The sequence below is a fragment of the Sebastes fasciatus genome, chromosome 6 (assembly GCF_043250625.1).
Source record: "Sebastes fasciatus isolate fSebFas1 chromosome 6, fSebFas1.pri, whole genome shotgun sequence".
NCBI lineage: Eukaryota > Metazoa > Chordata > Actinopteri > Perciformes > Sebastidae > Sebastes > Sebastes fasciatus.
This window is the reverse complement of record NC_133800.1, coordinates 16,314,787-16,337,873: the sequence shown is the minus strand read 5'-3', so window position 1 is coordinate 16,337,873 and position 23,087 is coordinate 16,314,787. Positions and strand designations below refer to the sequence as shown.

Genomic DNA, 23,087 nt, shown 5'->3' with positions numbered 1-23,087 from the left:
ACCAAGCTGGAGTCCCAGATATCATAAACCTATCATAAACATAGAAAGTGCCACATTGGAAAAACCATCAGCCGAGGTTCCTGCTTCATCTCGGGTTATCCTGAGGGGCCATAAACTGTGTGATGTTTATGCCTCAGACTCTTCACTCTTCACTGGATGTGTGGCCGTGATGTGCTGCTGCCATCCAGCTTTGATGGATGGGACACATCAGCCCTAACCCTGCCCGAAGACCCTGTCCAATAATAAGTCATGTCCCCCAGAGACATGATGCTCAGTCCCTGCGCCACTCCTCCATGACCCTCACTCACATGATGTACAGTGGATGATGGCCTATTGCTTTGCCATTTATCCACAGCGTATGGGAGCTCAAAGCGTTCACACCCTTATGCACGACCTCATCCTATTGGATGAGCAGGGCAGTAGGGGGATATAGCAAGTGATGAGAGAGAGAGAGAGAGATGAGGGAGAGATGGGCGAGAGAGAGAGAGAGAGATGGGGGAGAGAGAGAGATGAGGGAGAGATGGGTGAGAGAGAGATATGAGGGGGAGAGAGAGAGTGAGATGAGGGAGGGGAGAGGGAGAGAGAGAGAGACATGAGGGAGAGAAAGAGAGACACACAGAGAGACAGAGAGAGGGAGAGAGAGAGAGAGACACACAGAGACAGAGAGAGGGAGAGAAAGAGATAGAAAGAGAGAGAGAGAGAGGGAGAGAAAGAGACACACAGAGAGACAGAGAGAGAGAGAGAGAAAGATAGAAAGAGAGAGAGAGAGAGAGAGAGAGAGAGGGAGAGAAAGAGACACACAGAGAGACAGAGAGAGGGAGAGAGAGAGAGAGACACACAGAGACAGAGAGAGAGGGAGAGAAAGAGATAGAAAGAGAGAGAGAGAGAGGGAGAGAAAGAGACACACAGAGAGACAGAGAGAGGGAGAGAGAGAGGGAGAGAAAGAGAGAGACAGAGAGAGAGAGAGAGAGGGAGAGAAAGAGAGACAGACAGAGAGAGAGAGAGATAGAGAGAGAGAGAGAGACACACAGAGAGACAGAGAGAGAGGGAGAGAGAGAGAGAGAGAGAGAGAGAGAGAGACACACAGAGAGACAGAGAGAGAGAGAGAGAGAGAGAGAGAGAGAGAGAGACACACAGAGAGACAGACAGAGAGAGAGAGAGAGAGAGAGAGAGAGAGAGAGAGAGAGAGACACACAGAGAGACAGAGAGATAGGGAGAGAGAGAGAGAGAGAGAGAGAGAGAGTCAGCTCATGTCTCTCTCCATCATCACACAGAGCTCGTTAATAGGCTCCAGATGCCTCTACAGAAGACGCTCGTCTGCAGGCTGTGTGGATGTGGATCGCCTCCTCTCTGAATCTGAATCACTGCAGATGTGAATCCATATCTTCCTACCTGTCATCGACAAAACAAGAAGATTATGGGGTTGCGTGCATTTTTTTGTGAACACGTGGGAAGCTTATTTTTTGCTGTGCTGTCTGAGGCTGGTCGCCCGTCCTCCTCCCTGTGATGAGATGTGATGTGATGGAGGAGCTCGGAGGTGCTGCATCGCTGGAGAGATGAGTGAGAGGTGCAGAGGAGGAGATAATCAATGAAGACACACAGGGCTCCTCCTGTGCGTTTGGGCAACAAGGTCAGGGTCGTCTAAAGGCTGGGGTGAGATTATGTCCACGCGGGGACAAGAAGGACGGACTTTTACGCTTCGAAGAGGTCGCCTGATGGAGATGTCCCCAGAAAAACCAAGAGTTTCTCTTCTCTGTGTGTCGGATTGCAGAGAAAATCTCCATCCTTCCATCTGCATGATCCTGGTTGAGCTTTGTTTTTGACAAGCTGCATGGCTTCTTCTTTCTGTTCTCGGAGATAAAGTTTCTTGGCTCTGCGGGTGATTTATTCCTCCAACGATTCGCCTAATTGCAACACAGTTGAACCCGGTTAAGGTGATTTATTATAGGCTGCAGGTTTAAAAGGAGAGGTGGAGTGAATTCCATCAGAGCAGCAGCAGCAGCAGCATCAGCATCAGCATCCATACAGCTGCGGCCAGCTGTGGACTCTGTTTCTGGACGCTCACATCTGTCGTTGTTGTTGTCGTCGCTGTCCATGGTGCTGAACTCGAGCTCCAGTGATGGTGGAGACGCTGAGTATCGCAGTCATCGGTGCTCCCGGAGTGGGGAAAACTTCTATAATCCGCCAGTTCATCTATAACGATTTCTCGGAGGTGTACACGCCGACCAGGACCAGATATGTGTACAGACCCTCCGTCATCCTCAACGGGAACATGTATGAGCTGAAGGTTCTGGACGTCCCGCCAATCTCCTCCTTCCCATCCAGCTCCAGCCAGGTATCCCATCATAATAATATCTCTGTCTGAGGACTTGAAGTCAATTCAAGTCAAACAACTTTATTAATCCTTCTACACTGTTCAGAATAACAGAAAAGAACTGGCAGCAGGATTGCCTTTATGTTACTGTAAAATTAACATTATTATACTGTCGCTGAAATTGACAGCTTTCTACTGTTAATGAAAAATACAGTTTGAACTGGTTTTAAAAAAAAATAATTTCACAGTATTTCAACCAAACCATAACAACATGTGAGTGAAGAACAGAGCTAATTCACTGATTTTACAATCATGTACAATGTACAAGCCTCACATGTGCAGATCAGGTCCCAGAATTAAAATAAATACAGCATGAAACTGTTACTGATGATACTTTAGACAGTTGATCAGCAGTAAAGTGCTGTTTTTTAAGAATGCATTATCGTTCAGCTAAAAAAACGCCTGTGAGCGTAATTTAACAGGTTTTCTTTTGTATTAACAGTAAAGCACTGTTTTTAGCAATAACAGGTTAATACTGTTGAAATCCTGCTGTAAATTAACAGCAATTGTTTACAGTGTAGGGGCAATTGGTTTGGAGCAGCTTGTATATAAAAACATAGATAAAACATAGTGACACACAACAACAACAATATATGTAAGCTAAAAAAATATATAACACAGGACCCAAAACGATTACTGATGTAAATTAGACTAAGTAATAAATAAACAGACTGAATAAGAACAACAGAAGGATCAGTCTAATATTAGACTTAGACTGAACTTTTATTAGATTGTGGTGATCCATCCTCAGATTGCTTGTTGTTTAAATCCTCTACTTAATTTCCCATCTGTTCAGACAGCCAATGGCGTTCCTCAAAGAAAAGAGAGAAACACCAATTTTATTTATTCCTCCTATATCAGATGTCCCCAGTCTACTAGTTGCTATGGAGACCTGACTGACTTAAAGCCTTGGAGAGCTTCACTTTGACGTTGTAAACTCTCACTCTCTGAGGAAGGAATGCCAGCTTGCATATTGTTTATTAATCATAACATGCTCAGGTGTCACATATATTCAGATGAGTTGATAACAGTGTGATAGTGGTGGTTGGTTTGGTTGAATCTGGCTCGTACGCACCAGAAAACAATAGCAGGACTGTGCTGCAGGCATCGCCACAGCACCTGGTTAAACTCCTAATTTAAAAATAGACCAGGCTGCCCTTTTCTTCATGGCCACAGGTCAAATGTCACACCTCATTAGTGGCAGATGCATCTGATTGCAGGATCATAGCATAAATGTACTGTAGCGCCAAAATGCCCAAGGTTGGTAGTCACTTCTAGTCTTCTTCATTTTTTATTCCTCTTAAGGATAGGGTCACATTTGTTCAAGTTAACTCCTAAAACAATACCCAAATGCTCGTATGTACATTCAAATTAAAACTGAATGTTTGCTTCGCTCCAGCTGAATGTTGCATCATTATTTCTTTTTGTTTTGCGACGGAGACCAGAAGAAACACAGTTTCATTCATCTGTACTGTACTACAGGTGGATGACAATTTCTTATCTTATCTTATCTTATCTTAAAAGCGATATTGGCCTTGAAAATATCCCCTTTTAAAAGCACTTCCAATGTACATGATTGGGGAACATTTTTTTTTTTCTTCATTCTGTGCAAATATATATTTTAAACTACAGCCGAAGCCAAGATGAGGCCTCGTCAGTGTTAGTGAGTTAGTCTTATTCAGTGGGTATCTTCTAAAGTTACAGTCTTTTTAGTCCGAATTATTATTTTTATTTTAATTTTATTTTATTCTATTTATTTTTTTGTCTGATACTGTTTGTCTGGTACTGTCCATTGATTGTGTGCTTGTCTGCATTTCTTTTATGTAATGCTTGTCACGATGCCAGTGCTGTCTTTTTAACTTTTGATAGGCCTTTTTACCCCCTTCCCTCAAGAGGCTTTGCCTTTTGCCAGGCCACCATTGTAAATAAGAATTTGTTCTTAATTGACTTGCCTTGTTAAATAAAGGTTAAATAAGTAAAAAAAAAAAATCAGTGGGTATATTCTAAAGTTACAGTCTTTTTAGTCTGAAATGTCTCTGCCCTGCAGCTTAGCATGAAACACTGTGGAAACATAAAGAGGGAATTTGCTACCAAAAGGCTGTAACTTTGTAAGATATCCACTTGATTTTATTAACACAGACTGCTGAACATTCATATTACCTTTAGCTGACCTTATACCCCATCACTTTGTTTTTTTAAAATTGCTGTAGGAAGCTTCACAGTCAGTATATAAAGGAGGAACGATGAGTTTCAGAGTAAATATGTGCATGTGAGTGTTGTTTTAAGACAGACTTGAATCATATCCTTCAAGATTTTTCTCTCCTTTTCTATACCAGCCAAGAAAGTACAAAAAAAGTATGAATTTGTTGTGCGTGTCTCTGTCCTTCGGTATTGAAACAACGTGGCCCACTCCAAGCCTCTATTCACCTGAGGTGTGTGTTTGACTCCAGTCCAGTGCAGCCTTGATGGACAGGCCGTTATGCTTTCCAGATAGAGCTCTCCAAGGTCACCACACGTGACTCTGCTGCTTCTCTCCCCTTTTGTGTCACACGTAGCCCTCCCAAGAACAGCTGTTGTTATCTACACAGACGTGGTGCCACTGAGAAAATGAGATCAGGCTGAGGGGAAGACAAAAAAAAAAAAGAGCAGCTTGAATGAGAGCTCTCCCAAAGTGTTGGTTTGCTCGCCGTTAATGCAGAAAGCATCTGACAGGCGGGCTGAGAGGCCAGAGCGATCAACCTGTCGGGCTGCTGCAGAGTTACATGCAGCCGTTCTGCTGGATTTAACGTTTTGTTAGGGAGCGTTAAGAGGTCTGCAGGGGGCTTCATTGTTTCCTCTGTAAAGAGATTCTGATTGAGTTTCTTCTTTCTTCTGCTAAATGGTGCTTAACCCCCATCAGGGAACAAGTAGGTACTGTAGGTGAGCAGAAAGCAGGAATGAGACGGGATGAGACTCATGAGTCTGTGTGGGAGTGTGAGTCCCAGAGTTTGAGTCACACAGCTTTCATCATTCAATATCATGTTGTGTGCTCATTTCAGAGCGTAGTGCAGCGAGCAGGCGCCTGTTTGGCAGGCCCTTTTGTGGAAGGTATGCTGTACTGTACAGGGCAGGCAGAGAAAACCATTAGCTGAGTGCTGCCACAACAGACAGATTTATGGCTTCGCCAAGGAACGACCCTGCGAGGCCTGCTGTACTGTCTCCTCTCCGCTCCTGTCATTGTCCTGCTTGTTCTGAAGCCGCTCTCTTGCTTCATCTGTTGACGTCTTGTATTCACAGCGAGAGCAGCGATGGGACTTTTTGTTCTGCTCTGTATTTACCCCGTGGGCAGAGAAACGTAACCTGGGTCAGAGGGAAGAGGACAGCACAAAGGAAACTGATTGAAATTTACTTGTAGTACGCAGCAGATTGAATTAAAGCAAAGTTCCCCCCGCTAGAACCCTGCTGGGAATAAAAGACCAACGGTGGAGTCGGTAGGAATTTGCTCCAGTCAATTAGAAAGGTTGCACAGAGTTTAATGGACACTGTCGATGTAAGGGTTACCAAATGAGGTTTTATAATGTCCTCTGAAATTTGTGATGAATAAGCTGCAGCATGGAGTGAGTCAGTACGCCTCCATGCTTATGCAGCGTGGCAATTTCTCATCGGTTCAGATTATATTTGAAGGAAGAGCAGTGATGTTCTGGCAGGCTACTTGTGACCCCATTCTAACCACGTAGACAGCCATTTTTATCCCTTCCCGTGCTGGAGACAGGCAAGATTTCTATTATTTCACTGTGGGGCTGTGATGGTGTAATGATTTGTTTGCTTTCCGGTGTGTCTGCCTGTTGCTGATAGCATTTCGTTTAGAGAGCATCTGTCATAGTGTGTCAATAGGGTGCAATGACAGATGAATTTAAGCCTGACAGCGGATTCAGCATTGATTTTTCTTGTTCGTCTTTTTTCTATTATTTGTTCTAGCCATAATGTATCTCCATGACTTCCTCCCACACAAAATGTTCCCTCTCCCTTTCCTGCTCTTTCTGGACATTTTTCTCAGTTATCTCCGTCGATACTGTCTATGACAACAAGGTGGAGATTATTGCTTTTTATGGCACACGTGCACTTTCCACTCTCGCAGACGCGGATGAAATATGATGTGTGCATCCGTGAAGCCTGTATGAGGTGTGCAAACCACTTTAGTGTTTGTGTGTCAAAGTTTTCGCCTAGGCTACATAAGTTGAACGTTTTAGTGGTCTTTTAAAATGAAAGTAAATACAAATTGGACCACTTACTGTAGACATAGAATAGAAACATTTAAATGAATTCTGAACAATTTACAGCTCAGTCAATAGTGTTTTCATTGTTATATACTGTACAAACATGATTAAAGGAATAATTCAACATTTTGGGAAGTACACTTAGTTTACGAGTGTTAGAGGGTACCGCCAGGAGATGGTTAGCTTAGCTTAGCATAAAGACTGGGAACAGGGGTAAACAGGTAGCCTTGCTGTGTCCAAAGGTAACACAATTTGCCTAAAAGCACCTCTAAAGTTCATTAATTAATATCTTGTTATCTTGTTTGTTTAATCCGTATGAAAACCAAAGTTATCACAGCTCCAAATAAATAAATAAATAGTCCAAATAAATAGTCCCGCACAAAACTTTCTGTAAAACCACAAATGGTCATTTTATCATAGTTGTTTTTGTATGGGTTAAAGCTAGGGTTGGTAATCTTCTACAAAAAAACCAAACTTTTTGGTATATTTCTTGAAATTCCCATTACATTCTGACAGCAATCAATAAATCAAATGCTCTGAGGAAAATAGAAAAAAATCAGGTATCTGTGGCTGTCGCAGGATAAACTGGCCTACATGCCTGTCTATCTGCCTGAAAGAACCAGGCTAGTTGTTTATGCTAAGCTAAGCTAACTACTGCTGGCTGTAGCTTCACATATACCGTACAAATATGAAAGTGGTAACAATCTTCTAATCAAACTTTACTCAAACCAGAAAGCGAAAAAGCATATTTGCAAAAATATCTAAATTCCTTTAAAGGAACAGCGTGTAGCATTTCAGGGGATCTATTAGAGAATGGAATATAATATTCATAACCTTGTTTTCGTTAGTGTATAATCACCTGAAACTAAGAATCGTTGTGTTTTCGTTAGCTTAGAATGAGCCGTTTATATCTGCATAGGGAACGGGTCCTCTTCACGGAGTCCGCCATGTTGCTCCGCCATGTTTCTACAGTAGCCCAGAACGGACAAACCAAACACTGGGTCTAGAGAGAGCCTTTCACGTTTTTACGTTACCCGAAGGCCACCGTAGATCTCCAACATGCTTGTGAAAGTGCAGTAACGTGAGCCATCTGACTTCCGTTGCTCCTATAGAAGTGTTATTATGGTAAGGATGGCCTCTGAGTTAGGCGAACGGTGTTACCACGTTTTTTTGCACTCGACGGCTCACGTTACTGCAGTCATGTAAAGGGAGGAGTGAGCAGAGGGGTACTCAATTGGTTGCAATCTGCAACCACACCACTAGATGCCACCAAATCCTACACACTGTACCTTTAATGCCGTCTCAATTTATGTAAAACTCTTGTTAGCGTTGGTTTTAAAATGAACAATTCATTACTACATTTCCAAAGTGCATTCATCAAAAGAACAAAATGACCTACAGATTTAATGGTGGCCTGGCATAGGTCACCGTTGAGTAATGGGAGTTCCATCCCCGGGGGATGTAATACATTTTAATTGCAAATCTGCCAGGGTGGCCTGCGTGTGACATATCTGTAATTGCTCAGCACCCTTCCCCCAACAGGTTACATCGGCCTCCCACCTGTGCTTGAGTTATTGATCCATCACAACCACTCATTACCGTTAAGCTGCCTCCCGTAATATCAGGAGACGTGACAGCTTTGCCATGCCTGCTAAAAACTGACCACGGCCTGCGGTTGTCAGGGAAACATGTTCTGTTTGGCTCTCGGGTAGCGATGGATGAGATGCTCTTTTTGCGCACCGCGTTATGAACACCGACTGGAGGATACAGACAGTGTGGCACCACACTTCACATTCACGCTCCCACAAGCACTCTCTCACATCCTGCAACACAAATAAACATGCCCACACATGCATTTTAAATTCATTTGACAGTTCATCAGCCGTGTATTGCTGCACTGTCTTGTCCTCTCGGCTCTTATTTCCTTTAATTTGCCTCTTGTTTGGATTTGGAGAAGTAGTGTTGCTGTTTTCAGCCCCTCCTCCACATTTAAAAACAGGACTTGGATGACAAAGAGATATGAGATGAGAACACAAGCTGCTATTTTTAGCCTTACGGGGATGTGAGGCTGCAACTGAAGCCACTGTGTGCATCTCACGTCGTCAATTGACTCAATTATCAGAAAGGGGTGATGAAATGCTTTGTTATGGTAGGAACTATGTCTTGTTAGTTTGGCAAAAATAGGTGAATATTTTCTGAAGTGCTTCACATGACTTTTAATTTTATTGGACACTCTACAATAGAAGCAACAAGAAGAAAGTCCTTCTGTGACATGTTTTCCCCTATCTCTCTGACAACTGTTTAAACTTGGAGAAAGATGGAGAAAATAATCCCGTTTATACCATTTTTCACAACTCAGTGCCCCCTTTACTTCCTCTCTTCCTCTGTCTTCTCTTTCAATTTTGATGGTGGTGATCTTCGCGCCACGTGTTTGCCTCCATGCCTGATCGGCCTCATTATCTCCCCGCTGATATGTGAGGCTGTTTCTTCCTCACTCTCACCCAGACACAACCCCACGAACGCCCTCATCCAAATTGAATGGAGGCAAATTATTCGTAGCTGGCACAGATGTATTAGTGTTATCATCATTAGAAGTTACGCTGATCACCGCCTGCTCCCTTAGCCTCCCCTGTCGTAAATTATCAGTTCATCTTATTTGCACAGGCTGCCTGTGTAGTATGTTGATTTGACTAGCATATTTTCTCCAACCTTGAGAGCAATGCAATTAGGTTTCTCACATTCCTATTTCAATTTGTGCAAGCTGTTGCAGGAGGTTGAAGAAATGATGTAAACACCACATGGAAAATCATTTCCATCTACTTCCGACACTGCTACAAACAAGGGCCGGATTAGCTTGATGCAAATTAGAAGCGTCAAAATGAAAAGAGGTCTGATAATCAGCACTTTGATATCTGAGTTCTCAAAGCAACACGGTGCAGCAAACAGAGCTCCAAAGAGGCCAAATCATCTGAGCCCGAGGCGCAGGTGCATCAGTCAAACACGACACAAAGCCAAATTATCTACTACGTCAAGCGGGACAGCTTTGAAAATCATGAAAACATTTGAAAACATAAAGTGCTTCAGCAGTGGTCATACATGGGGTTATATTTATGTCTAAAATGTTTGATGGAAAGATATTTTGATATTTTCTGCAGAGAAATGATTAAATATTTTTCTGTGCTGAAAATGCTCCGAATTTAGACACAAATACAAGCCATAAACACAAGGCGAAACAAAACTGCTTAGAACTGCATCCTGGTAATTTAACTACTTCAAAGTTAAAGGAATAGATCAATATTTTGGGGAATAGACTGCTGCAGGGAGAACATATTTTTGTAGGCCAACCAGGAAGTTAACATTGCCCTGGTTCCCCCCGGATTTTTGATTTTTGCAGAAAATAAGATCTGTGGCAAACAAACGTTTATGATACTCACACATTTCGTTCAGCAAAGATAATCTCAACAAATGAACACTTTAACAACAAGTGAACAACTTTAATGATTTTTGAAGTGTGAATTCAATCGCCAGAAGTAAAAAGCTAACGTTAGGCTATAAACAAACTACACCGTGGTCGCATGAGCGTGAGTTTACACAACGAGGCTGTAACGGCGGACGAGTCGGCATGACGTCGTTTAGTAGTCTCATTTAGCCACTTGTTAGCAACCACCTTTTTTAAGACACGTAAAGGCTTCAAAATTCATGAGTGGAATATTTACTGAAAGAGGATCTATCCTAGAACAAAACGTTAAAATTTCTTAAGCTCGTGTTAACCACAGACCTTATTTCAGGAATCAAACTAAAAACCCATTGACTTCCATATGAGGGAACCGGAAGTGCTAAAATGCTAACTCATTTCTGGATTTTAGGACTCATTCCTGTAGCGCTCTATAAACGTATCCGTTTTCTTGCCGAGAAATATGAGTGTCTTCCTGGAGTCTCTGCTGGTTGTCTGGCAATTTCACAGTAATGACAAGTCACTGCATCCGGCCAAGACAAGCGTATTTCCCAAAAATGTCAACCTTCTGCTTTAAGATCCTCCGTGATGAAATAATGACTCTACTGAATTATGTCTAACCTCTGTATCCATACACAATCATACATTATTGTTGAGAATAGTATAGAATAGTTTAGAATAGATGTCCTTTATTGTCATTGCCCAAAGTACAAAAAAATTAAGTAGCAATCCTGATGGTGCATTCACACATATCAAACATTAATAAAATTAAAGAAGAAGAAAAATATATATTATAAATAGAAAATATGTATTTGCTGTGACCTATAAAAACAATAAGATAGTTGAGATATTGCACTTCTGGATATTGCACATTTGTTGAGTTGTAGTAGCCCTATATACAAGTAATAAATAAATATGGTAATAGATATATATAAAGGAATAAACTATGGTGCAGTTGTAAACATCTGTGCAGTGTACAATACACGATCAGCCATAACATTATGACAGCATGGGCACCCTGACCGGTCTGCGGCTACGCAGCCCCATACGCAACAAACTGCGATGCGCTGTGTGTTCTGACACCTTTCTATCGGAACCAGCATTAACTTTTTCATCAATTTGAGCTCCAGTAGCTCTTCTATTGGATCGGACAACACGGGCCAGCCTTCACTCTCCACGGGCATCAATGAGCCTCGGGTCTGACCCTGTCACCGTTGTCACAATTTGGCCCTTGTCAAAGTCGCTCACATCCTTATGCTTGCCCATTTTTTCTGCTTCCAACACAAAGTTCAAAGTTCAAAATGTTCACTTGCTATCTAATATATCCCACCCACTGCCAGGTGCCATTGTAACAAGATAGTCAATGTTATTCACTTCACCTGTCAGTGGTCTTAATGTTATGGCTGATTGGTGTATATACATACAAAGGTTTGAATGTAGCTGTAACTGTATTGAAGTAAAGTATTGTAGTGCTGATAGTCGGTGTAGACGGTCTGTTTGACTGTTCGGTTCTCGTATGGCTCTGGGGTAGAGGCTGTTTTGGAGTCTGTTTGAGATTTGATGGACCTGAAGTATCTACCAGAAGGCAGCAGATCAAACAGATGGTGTCCAGGGTGGGATTGGTCTTTTATTATGTTGGCTGCTCTACTGAGGCAGCGAAGGCTGAATAAGTCCTCCAGAGAGGGCAGTGAGCAGCCCATGATCTTCTTGGAAGTACTGATGACTAAAATGGGTCAACGTTTTTTTTATTTTTGAGGTGTTCAGGACGAGATTCGTCTCTGAACACCACGCTGTCAGTTTTTGGACTTCATCCCTGTAGGCTGTATCGTCTCCTCTTGAGATAAGTCCAACCACAGTTCGCAAACTTGATCATGGAGTTGGTGGAATGAGTGTAGAGGGCGTAGAGGATGGGGTTCAACACACAGCCTTGTGGGGAGCCAGCCCATTCTAATTCCTAAGGCGTCAAATACCGGCGTTTTGTCACGGCCGTCGGCATTCGATACCACCGCACAAGGCACCTCTCAGCTTCGGTATGAGATGCACCGGGTTTTCCATTGACTACAATGTAAACCCATCCGCAGCAACAGTAAACGCTCAGGGAATATGCACCGGGACTGATTCTGTTGACGTAGTTTAGAGCCGGTGCTGAGTGAGGGTGGAGGACTCTAACAGTCCTTGATATAGTGGCAGGTGGGGGTTGGGAAAGTCCTACAGTAGGTCAATAAGTTTAGTAACCAGTTTGTCCGAGATGACTGTGTTAAAGGCAGAGCTAAAGGCTATGATTAGTATCCTCCCCTAGTGTTCAAGGTGGGTCAGTGCAGTGTGAAGAACAGTGGTGGTGGCATCCTCTGTAGACCTGTTTGCTCTGTAGGCAAACTGGTATGGGTCGAACGTGGGTGGGAGGCAGGACCAGCCTCTCAAAGCACTTCATGATGACCGAAGTGAGTGCTTCCGGACGGTAGTCGTTGAGGCCGCTGATGATAGTCTTTTTCAGTAGTGGAATGATTGTGGCAGACTTCAGGCAGGGTGGGAAGATGGATTTAGACAGACATGTGATGACCTCAGAGAGCTGATTTGCACTGCACATACATTCAGCACCTTTCCCTTCACACCAATATGGCCTGCAGCTTGCATCTGATTCACCACCCTGAGCACACACCTCACATCATGATCCTTCACAGCGAGGATGTGGCTGTTGGAGGCTGATGAGAGTGTTGTGTCTGTCTCAGCTGCTTTCACCTCGAAGCGAGCAAAGAAACAATTCCTCTGCCAGCGAGGCGTCACCGTCGACAGTCATGAGGTTGCTGATTTTGTAGTTGGGATAATGCTGGATGCCCTGGCACACACGCTGTGGGTCGTTATTGGTGAAGTAGTCCTCAATTTTCCTCTTTGGGTCACTTCAGCATCCTTGATGCCTCTCATCAGGTCGGCTCTAGCAGCACTGTATAGAGTTACGGTCCTTGATGAACGTTTTGACCTCCTTTGTCATACAGGGCCTCTGATTGGAGTACACCCGGATGGATTTGTCGCCAGTGACATTGTCAACACAGTTCTGTTTGTACCAGAGTACAGTTAATGTGTACTCCTCCATGTCCTGATCCTCAAAGATGTCTCAGTTGGTCTTTTCAAAAACAATCCGACAGCTGCGAGGAAGCTCCTTCAGGCCATGTCTTAACAGTCTTTGTGGTGGGTTGAGCTTTTCTCCTGAGGGGGGTGTAGTATGCTCGGGTTGGAGGGAGTATAGGTTATCTGACTAGTGATCAGTGTGGTAGTGGTGCTGATATAACTGCTCTTAAAGGGCAACACCACCTAAATTAAGAATTCCTATATGTTATTTCCATGGCTAAGTTTAAACAATATTTGTGAACATGAGCTGCTCTCTCTCAAAGCCAGAAACCAGAGAAGTAAAGGCCTTCACACACTAAGGGCATGACGATAAACGACACCAAAATGTGAAATACTTGCCTGTGAATATCATATGTCTAGGGCTTTTGTTGAGAAATGTAAGAACGGAAGGAGTGTATCTGGTCTGCGCTACCTTTGTCGAGGTTAAAATAAGTAATAAAGTTTGCCATCCTGGTTTGGACTACAGAGCCTCTGGGATTATTTGATGCCTTTATTCCCGGTCCGAAAGCTCAGAAAAAAAAAAAATGCTGTTGCTTTTCACCTTGTAATATTTATGTTCTATGTGTAAGTACTCATGACAAAAACAATAGCTCAAAAAAATCGATTGACGTGCGACTTAATCGCATGAAAAAAAACGCTGTCAGTGTGTGACGGCCTTAAGTCTCAAATGTGATCAAGTATATAAAGTGTGGAGCTGCTCCATAGACAATGAATGGGAGACTGATATCGTGGATCCACAGAATGTTTATTTTCTTTTTTATACCCAAATGAGCTTTATTCTATTGTAGTGTTGTCAGTTGTGAAACAGAAAATGTTCCCATACACTCAGAACATCCCCCTGGGTGCTCTCAGTGTCATCTATAACATCTCTCTTCCCATTCACCTGTCTATGGAGCAGTTCCACACTTTATACCCTATGACATAACAAGGTTGAGTTTTAGCACCCAATTTTTGTATTTGGGAGAGCGTTAGATGTTTTTTGGACTGTCTTAGACCATAGGAAAAACATGTATGAATTCTGAAAATGGCTGTAGTTCCCACTTGTATGTATTGATTAGAATAGAGCTGAATTGAGTTGCACACAGTTCCTGACAGTCTCTGCGTCTCCTGACCCTTCATTAGCAGTGTGCGTGCCCACCAGAGGTTATGCTGACAGCCTGTTTGCTCATCCCTTGATCGACTGCTGCCTTTTTCATCTTTTGGACATTTTCTCAGGGCTGCGTTTGTTTTCTCATTCCCTCAGCAGATCTTTTCTTCCCACCCCCTGAAGTTCCTCTGTTTTCCTCCCCCTCTTTTATCAGATCAAATGCTTATAAATTCATTGCATGCTGTTATAGGCAGCGAGGGTGATGGCGGGTTGGCGAGAGCTCTGGGAGACACGGCATGAAGAAGAATGGGTCACTGTGTTTCTATTAAAGTGACTGTCCCCCAGTAAGGTGCAAATGTGCTTTAATTACAGTTTGAAACTCATTACCATCAAACAAACGTTGCTGCGTGTGCATCACAAAGCTCAGCCAGGCAGCAGCAACAGTAGTATGAGGTCCTTTTTCTTCTCGTGACAGAAGGCTCCATGTTAGCTTGAATAAGCTGTAAAGTCATTGTCCTTGAACATGTGTAGCTGGGACACTGTGCAGTGCTTACTGCCGGGCGGTCACCATGTTTTATGACTTTGTTCTAGGCTGTGGGACTCCCAGAACCATGCCAGCTCTGCCACTTCATCGACTCCCTGCACTTTTTCACAGAGGCTAAGCAGCAGAGGCGGGCCAACTTGCTTTTATTAATTACAGAAACACAGGCCACATGCTGTTCAACTAGCTGCTCTCTACTGTTATTGTATTCTATAAGTCGGTGCATTATTGCCAAATTGTCGCCATCAAATCGGAGATACAGGGTTCCACGATTCAGTAGGGTTAGACTGAAGCACAATTTGTGCAGCAGTCAATCCTAAAATTAAATATGGAGCCTAATCGCAGATCAGATGTACGTTGAAGGGTCTTGAATATATTGTCTGCGGTGATTGTAATCTTATGTTAAACGTATGTATCCTTGTTTCCTGTCTTCAATTTTCTGTCTGTGTTGATGTTACAAATGAAGCTGCTGAGATGCAAGAAAAAAGTCAGACTTGAGCTGACAATAAAGTAATATTATCGTCATCAGCTGGAGGATCTATGAGGCTGTAGATAGGCTTTCAGCTAAATGGTAACATCAGCATGTTAACATGCTCACATTGACTCTCTCATTGTGTCAAATGAATTAAACTAAATGTGATGTTAAACATATTTACAATGTTCACCATCTTAGCTTAGCGTGTTATACTGACATTTTCTAATTTGCGCTAAACAAAGCATCCGGCTGAGGTTAATGGGAATATCTTTAAATTTGAAGGTAAACCAAAGTGTTGGACAAAATTTAATTTTTGACTAGGGCTGTGTAGGTTATTGGCAAGAATCTGGCGATACAATATGTTTCATGATACAGGGGTTACGATTCAATATATCATGATATATTGCAATTTTTAAAATCTAATTTTAGGAAAACTTTCATAGTATAAAGAACACACCAGGATATGCATAAATTCTGAGTAAAAAGATGTACTTTTTTATGCAGTGGGATCTACATTTGACTTTATCACAGTCCCTGGAACATCCAACCTCATAGCACTACTTTGAGAGGACACACACTGAGAGGGCGCATCTCTTTGCAAATGAAATAAAGTATTGACTGAGTTAAATTGGCAGTAGGCAGAATGTTTTTGGCATCATTGGGAAAAAAATCCATAATAACCTTTCAGCATATTGTAATTCAAGTGTTCTGAGAGAAAAACTAGACTTCTGCACCTCCTCATGGCTCTGTTTTCAGGCTTTAAAAAATCTAGCCCGTGACGGGAGACTTTGGCCAATCACAGGTCATTTCAGAGAGAGAGCGTTCCTATTGGCTCTTCATTCCGCGGAGGCAGCTGTCAATCGCTCGTGAACTTGTTCTGGCTGGTGGGCGGTGCTTGGTATTTCCTCAACAGATCTCAACATGGCTGCCGGGTCACAAACTTTCTCATTTTAAACTGTAAATTAAAAATCAATAGTGTTTTTGAGAATCGATACTGTATCACAAAACATAATATCGCGATACTCGATATTTTCGTTATGTGCTTACACCCCTATTTTTGACCCGATGATGGCGACACTAGAGGAAAAGGCAGAGGATCAGCAAAGTTATTAGAATTTGTCCTGACGGGGGACGTGAATGTGTGAACCAAATTTCATGGCAATTTATCCAACATTTGTCGAGACATTTCACTCAAAACCACAAATGTCAATTTCATGGTGGCACTGGAGGAAAAGTCACAGGATCACCGATGTCTGTGGTGGCACCATGGATATCTGTACCAAGTATCACAGCATCCCTCCAACAGTGCTGGACCGACTTGCCTGTATATATACTGTATGTTTGTTTGTACATTTTCTCTCTGTGTCTGTCCTATAGGAGTGGCTGGATTTGCGCTGCAGAGGCGTCCGCAATGCCAACGCCTACATCCTGGTGTACGACATCTGCTGCGTGGAGAGCTTTGAGTACGTCAAGATGATCAGACAGCAGATAGTGGAGCACAGGTACGGTCAACCACACGCTCTCAGCTGGCCAGACTAACATACAACAAACTGATATACAGCTTGTTAACCCTCACTGGTGATTTCTAATGACATCACCTTGTCATCCGTCTGGAGACAGCATGCAATTTCACAGCCCTGCCACGAAGCCGTACAATTACACGTTTTATGACAGCGTGACAATGATAGATAGTGTGCTTGTGGTGATATATTTTAATTCAGCACCCTCCTCTCTGCAGCCTGCCAGTTTAGTAATGACATTTGATTCTGGCATTGCTGCATGAGAGATGCCTGAGATGTCACTAGTGATTAGTTTTAAGATTATTTTTAGGTATATTTCTGCTTCTATTGGACAGCGAACAGCAGCAAAAGACGTGAAGCTTGAAAACCAGAGATACACTAAAGGTCTTCTGGCTGGCTCTGAACTATAATACAAGAGCCAAAAAAGACACATAGTGGGAAAAAGACCAACGAAAAGGCATCACCTGTTTTATCATCCTTGCTGTGGGCATACCTGCATATATTTACATATTGAAAGAGTACAATGACTGGCTTCATTTGTGCTGCAATGTTGTACATGACCAAACTGCCACTGCACAGATCATCTCCACCTTCCTGCGGCTGCAAATGTGCTGCCATGAATGTGTATGGCCCATGACGGAAAACCATTATCACCAGCAGCTGGGGAAGGAAGGCTGAATGGAAAACAGGAGAAATGTGTAATCATATAGGACAGAGCTCTGAGGCCAGACTACAGAAGGAAAGGAAAGAGCGGAGAAGGGACAGATACTGTGTATATATACTCAAATTATGAATAATGGAGGCTGTTACAGCACAGGGTGCCTGTACTGTCGATGTCAACTATAAAGAATTTATGTTTATTTTACTTTAAAATATATTCCTAAAATACTCTGCAAAGTTCAGCTGACAAAATCAGTTCAAAACCAGAATAAACTTGTCTTTTCACTTCTTTTTTTTTACCCTCCAGCATGAAGCCTATACCTTCAGCTCAGTGAAGACTATGACAGCGTTGGGTCTATCGCTCCCACATAGTTTCCCCCAAATTTCACACACAGACGCACACACACTCACACAAATACAGTACATCTCGTTCTGCTAAAATACTCGAGCAGATATGCAAGGAGATATTTTTAAGTCTGTTACGTGAGCACGACCTGTGAAAAGGAGAAAAGTGAGATGATTATTGCGATGTGTTTTTCAACCCTACATCTTTAAGAACTTCGCCTCAGGGGCTTGTAAATTGTACTGTACATTTCTCTCTCTGCGTCTTTTCCTCCCTGTCGAGCTCTCCGTCCATCCGTGAAGGCAGACGTGCAAATAAGCATGCAAATCCTTGTCAGAAGACGCTGCTCCTTCAGGTTTCATCATGTACCGGATTTAATAGTGAATTCAACCAGAGCTAATATAGATTTTTTTTGTGATCAAATTTGTATTGATATTCAAGCACCCAATTTGACTGCTCTCAGGCCATTAAATAGGCATTATCAGTCACTATAAGCACCATAGATGTGGGTCATTAGGGGCCTACTATGTTGTAAAAGTGAAAGCGAAACTTAAAAGCAACACGTTCTAACATGTAAAACTGAATGAAAAGTTACCTTTTGAACACAAACAAAAAGGCTTCTTTAGGTTTAGGCAACAAAACTACAACTTCTTTAGGTTTTGGCAACAAAACCACTTTAAAGTTTAGAGGAAAACATTGTGTTTTGGCTTAAAATAATTAAGTTTAAAAAATGAACGTGAAACTTAACGCTTGTTGGTTTCACACGTGTGAACTCTGGCCTCTTGGGTGAAAACACTGTGTTTTGTGTACATAATTACTACGGTCACTAGAGGTCGCTCTCGTGTTCTTTTATAGCTTTTTTTCAGTGATCTACCATATCAATAGATTATAAAACCTACTAGTGGGTGCAGTAGGCCCCTACTGACCCACATCTATGGGGCTTATAGCGACTGATAACGCCTATTTAATAACCTGACAACAGTCTAATCGGCTGATTCAAGATATGCATTGGATATTATGGGCACAATTTACATATAAACTCTATACAAAACATACTACTATAGTTTTTATAATATTAATTTTCATGAAAAACTCATTAAAGCTCCCAGCTCCGCTGACTTTGGCACCCAACCAAACAGAAAGTAAAAATGAATCTCATTGTAAGAAATCCGACTTATATAATAAACCTTCTTTCCTTCATGGAATTTGCTCTACAATCTAATCCAGGATTTCCACTAGTAACCCATTTTTTCTACATTGCTGTAGTAAATGTTCTCTATTTGTTAAGTAGAGCGTCAGATTGGATTTTCCAAACCTCGACTCGATGACTCCTAGATGTTGTTGTTTTTCATTAACGCTGTAGGACTAAGCGTTACATATACAAATCTCGAGTCGCTAATTTATTCCTACCTCTGGCTTGCCATACATTTTCACAATCCATACTGCTGTAAACCAGTTGCTGCAGAGTGTGGTGGGAGGCCCCTTGAGCCTGTGAGCTCTAATCCTCCAGTCCGCCCCCGCACACCTCAGAAGGAAGGGAAAAACTGCACACAGACATCACGCCCAGCCAACCACTGTGACAAACACCAAAATGATAAGTGTGCTTTTTGAAATCAACCTTTTTTTCCCTCTCCTGCAGGGAAGGCAGCAGCAGTGAGGTGCCAATCCTGGTGGTGGGCAACAAGAGAGATCTGCAGCGGCAGCGCTTCATGCCTCGCCGGGCGGTGTCGGTCCTGGTGAAGAAGACCTGGAAGTGCGGTTACGTGGAGTGCTCGGCCAAGTTCAACTGGCACGTGGTACTGCTCTTCAAAGAGCTGCTGGGCATCGCCGTATCACGGGGCATGCGCCAGAACCACACCTCCATCCGTCTGCAGGGGGCGCTACAGAGGAACCGCTGCACCATCATGTGACCCAGAGAACTCCCTCCACCCCTCTCACCTCAGGAGTGGAGCGGCAGTGGAGGAGAAAAAGGACTTTTTATCTAAATGGCTGGAAAAATACCCTGTGGCCTCCTGCTTTACTGAGCTGATTTTTCATAATGAGGTTTATTAGTCTCTTGCGCTGTAAAAGACACTCAAATTTCACACACGGTCATCCAACCACTTCCTAGTCCGACTCTGCCAAATGTGTAAATGCAAGGAAGGAGGTAGGAGAGAAACAAGTGGAAACGAACGCCACTAGCATAGCACAGTTTTTTTTGTTTCTTTTTCTCACATCAACTCGACAGCTACTCATTTAAGGCTGTGCTTCCCAAATTACACAGCAGCAAGTCTTATTGAGGGTTGTCTCGTGGCTGTAGCTGGGCCTGACGGGGTGGAAGCTGTGTTTGTGGGACTCAAAATGGAGAGGCAGCAATATCATCGAGTCTTCCTTTTGAATTTGTCATATTTAGTAAGATCAACAGCTCATATCGTACATATTTGGATTTGTTTGAGGGTTAATGGTCCACAGGATAGAATAAAACAGAGCAAAAAATAGCTTCTCGTCTTGGTGGATTATCTCGAAATGTACAGATTGATGATTAGATGGTGTTTTAATTTTAGATTCTGAGAAGTAGCCTGCGTTTATTTTTCTTTCCCTGTCCCGGTTTCAAACTTGGCCTACGGTGAAAACTATTTGTTCAGACGAAGTGGGGGGGGGGGGGGGGGTTAAGGTTATCTTGCAGCAGAAAATGCTGCAGTCTCTATCATGATGTACTGTGGGGGTTTAATCTGCTCCCTCCCCTCACTTAGTGTCTGTTTCTGATGAATACATTAAATCCAGGGAACTGGGGACCTGCAGGAGGCTGCAGAGCCTGAGACGAGAACCTGCACACGCAATGTGGATGTTTATATGTGTGTGTGTGTTTGTGTGTTTGTGTGTGAGAGAGTGAGGGAGGCAGAGAGAGGCAGGTTTGATTGCTGACATTCAGGCAAGCAAAGGACAGACACGGCGAGATAAGAGACCGATGTGGAAGCTGGATTAGGAAGGAGCAATAAAATCTCACAGGGGTGTCCTGACTCACTATATGTACCACCATATTCTATTGAAAATGCCTCACATATAGTAGACGTAATCCACCCGCGCTCAGATATCCTGCAGAAATAAGGAAGCAGACTTCCACAAAACACCCCATGAGTGCATCACAGACACACAGGGAACCTTAATAAAGCTTTCATATCAGTATCTGAATAGTATCTAATTGGTAATGTCGTGAGATTAACAGTCGCTTATTCATTTGATTAGGCCTAGTTTGGTAGTTTGTGAACACGGCTGCACTGAAAGTGAGCAGACCTATTGTACATAAGTGAGTGATTCATGGAGTAATTGACTTGCATGCTTTTGTTGGTAGAGCCAACGGGTCAGGGTTTAATTGCACTGATGTGAACATTTGATATTGTGTTTAATTTTTTGTAATACATGATTTTCTGACACTGTAATGAGCAGCTGAGTGGAGTGAATGTGGTCGTTTTTCACTGGCATGTGAGAGCACAAGCTAATGATTCTCTCCGAGACATAGTGTTGAACCCTCCGATCAGGGCAGATGGCTGTGTTAGTCTTTTCTTTTCTAGTAAAAAATATTAAATATGTAGCAGCAACTGTGTGTAGCATGAGTTCTCATCAGTTTGTCTGTGTGCGCGTTTCCAAATAAAAAGGGCTACAGTTTTTTATCAGAAACATTACTTGTATTTATTTTTACTGTGTTAGTACTGTGAGTATTTTTTTTTGGACAGATGAAATATTAAATGCATTTGAGAACCTTACTCTGGTCACTTTTCAATCCTGTACTACAGTAACACCACACCAAGATCATTTTGACAACATTGCCACCTTGTGGTAAAGCGATGTTATCAGGAGCCAAATCAGAGGCATCGCACACTGAACACATCCCAGTTATTCGATTTTTGTTTAAAATGTATTGTCGATTGCACTCAACAACACTAGATGATCATCTGGTGATCTTTCCAGTGTAATAACTAATCTACTTTCATTTTTAAGGTGGCAGAGTGATAATGATGATAGTCAATAATATAGCCTACTGTATAAGCAAAGGAATAAATTAATGGAGTAATTATCTCAGCATTGTCCATGGCACTGTACTGCATGTGTAGCCTGATTGATGGTTGGCTGATAGTTATTTGGATCATCTCCCCCCACTTCTCCTGTGAGTAACATGGCCACATTAACCCAAACAATGTGTTATTGGGCCATTATTGATCCCCCTACCCCCTATCTACGGCCCTGTGCATTGTGCGTGTACCCTGTCGCCTCCAAATGCCTGCTTAAGTATGCAAGTGTCAGTCAGTTTGTGGTAATGTTGATTAAACACAATTTTATTTGGGGAATATGCACCATGCGAGCACAATATAAACTGGAATAATGATGTTCTTAGCCAATTTTAACATAGAATCGAGTGTTAAGATTAAGTAATAAGCTACAGAACTAACTACTAAAAATCAATCAATAGCCGTACAATTACACGTTTGTGACAGCGTGACAATGGTAGATAGGCAAGGCAAGGCAAGGCAGCTTTATTTGTATAGCACATTTCAACAACAGGGCAATTCAAAGTGCTTTACATAAACATTCAAGAACATTGCGACAAAGTGCAAAAGAACATTAAGACATAATTAAAACAGTTATAAAAACATAAAAACATTAAAGATTAGAAAATAAAAACAAGCTAAAAATAAAAGCTAGGATAGAAGCTAAAATAGAATAAATAGATAGTGTGCTTGTGGTGATATATTTTAATTCAGCACCCTATTTCTGCTTCTATTGGACAGAGAACAGCAGCAAAAGACATGAAGCTTGAAAACCAGAGATACAATAGAGGTCTCCTGGCTGGCTCTGAACTATAATACAAGAGCCAAAAAAGACCCATCATGGGAAAAAGACCAATGAAAAGGGGCATTTGGGGGATTTGGTGCCCCAAATGCCCCATGCATGTTGATTAAGTAATAGGCTACAGAACTAACTACCAAAACTCAATCAACAGGCATGGGGCATTTGGGGCACCAGGGGGGTCAGTTTCCAGTTTTTTGATTATATACTTCATAGTGTGACCCCAAATTCGACTGAATTAAAAATGTCCTTATGATAAGATGAACTTCTTCACAAGTGAAATTGTACCAGAAGCTTATCATTACTATGCACTGTTATCACCTACTACGTCTGCACTCACCTGATAAGTATCCTGGTGTGAAACCAGCAGCCAAACCACATGTCAAATGTTCAGGAATGTTTAGATAACAACATCACGTGGTTCAGG

The 23,087-nt window shown here is 42.4% G+C and overlaps 1 protein-coding gene across 1 annotated transcript; it reads left to right on the top strand.

Annotated features, from left to right (window-relative positions):
* Window positions 1–1,131: 1,131 nt before the first annotated feature.
* rasl10a (RAS-like, family 10, member A) lies at window positions 1,132–21,579 on the top strand. Its single transcript, XM_074637977.1, has 3 exons — window positions 1,132–2,335; window positions 16,691–16,815; window positions 19,476–21,579. The coding sequence occupies exons 1-3, from the start codon at window positions 2,120–2,122 to the stop codon at window positions 19,744–19,746; spliced, it is 612 nt and encodes a 203-aa protein (XP_074494078.1). The 5' UTR covers window positions 1,132–2,119; the 3' UTR covers window positions 19,747–21,579.
* Window positions 21,580–23,087: the final 1,508 nt, after the last annotated feature.

What these genes read in the sequence shown, in the direction of transcription:
- rasl10a (XM_074637977.1), top strand. Translation starts at nt 2,120, where the DNA reads ATGGTGGAGACGCTGAGTATCGCAGTCATCGGTGCTCCCGGAGTGGGG. An exon ending in TCCCATCCAGCTCCAGCCAG is followed by an intron (nt 2,336 to 16,690) that starts GTATCCCATCAT and finishes TCTGTCCTATAG; the next exon opens with GAGTGGCTGGATTTGCGCTG. An exon ending in CAGCAGATAGTGGAGCACAG is followed by an intron (nt 16,816 to 19,475) that starts GTACGGTCAACC and finishes CCTCTCCTGCAG; the next exon opens with GGAAGGCAGCAGCAGTGAGG.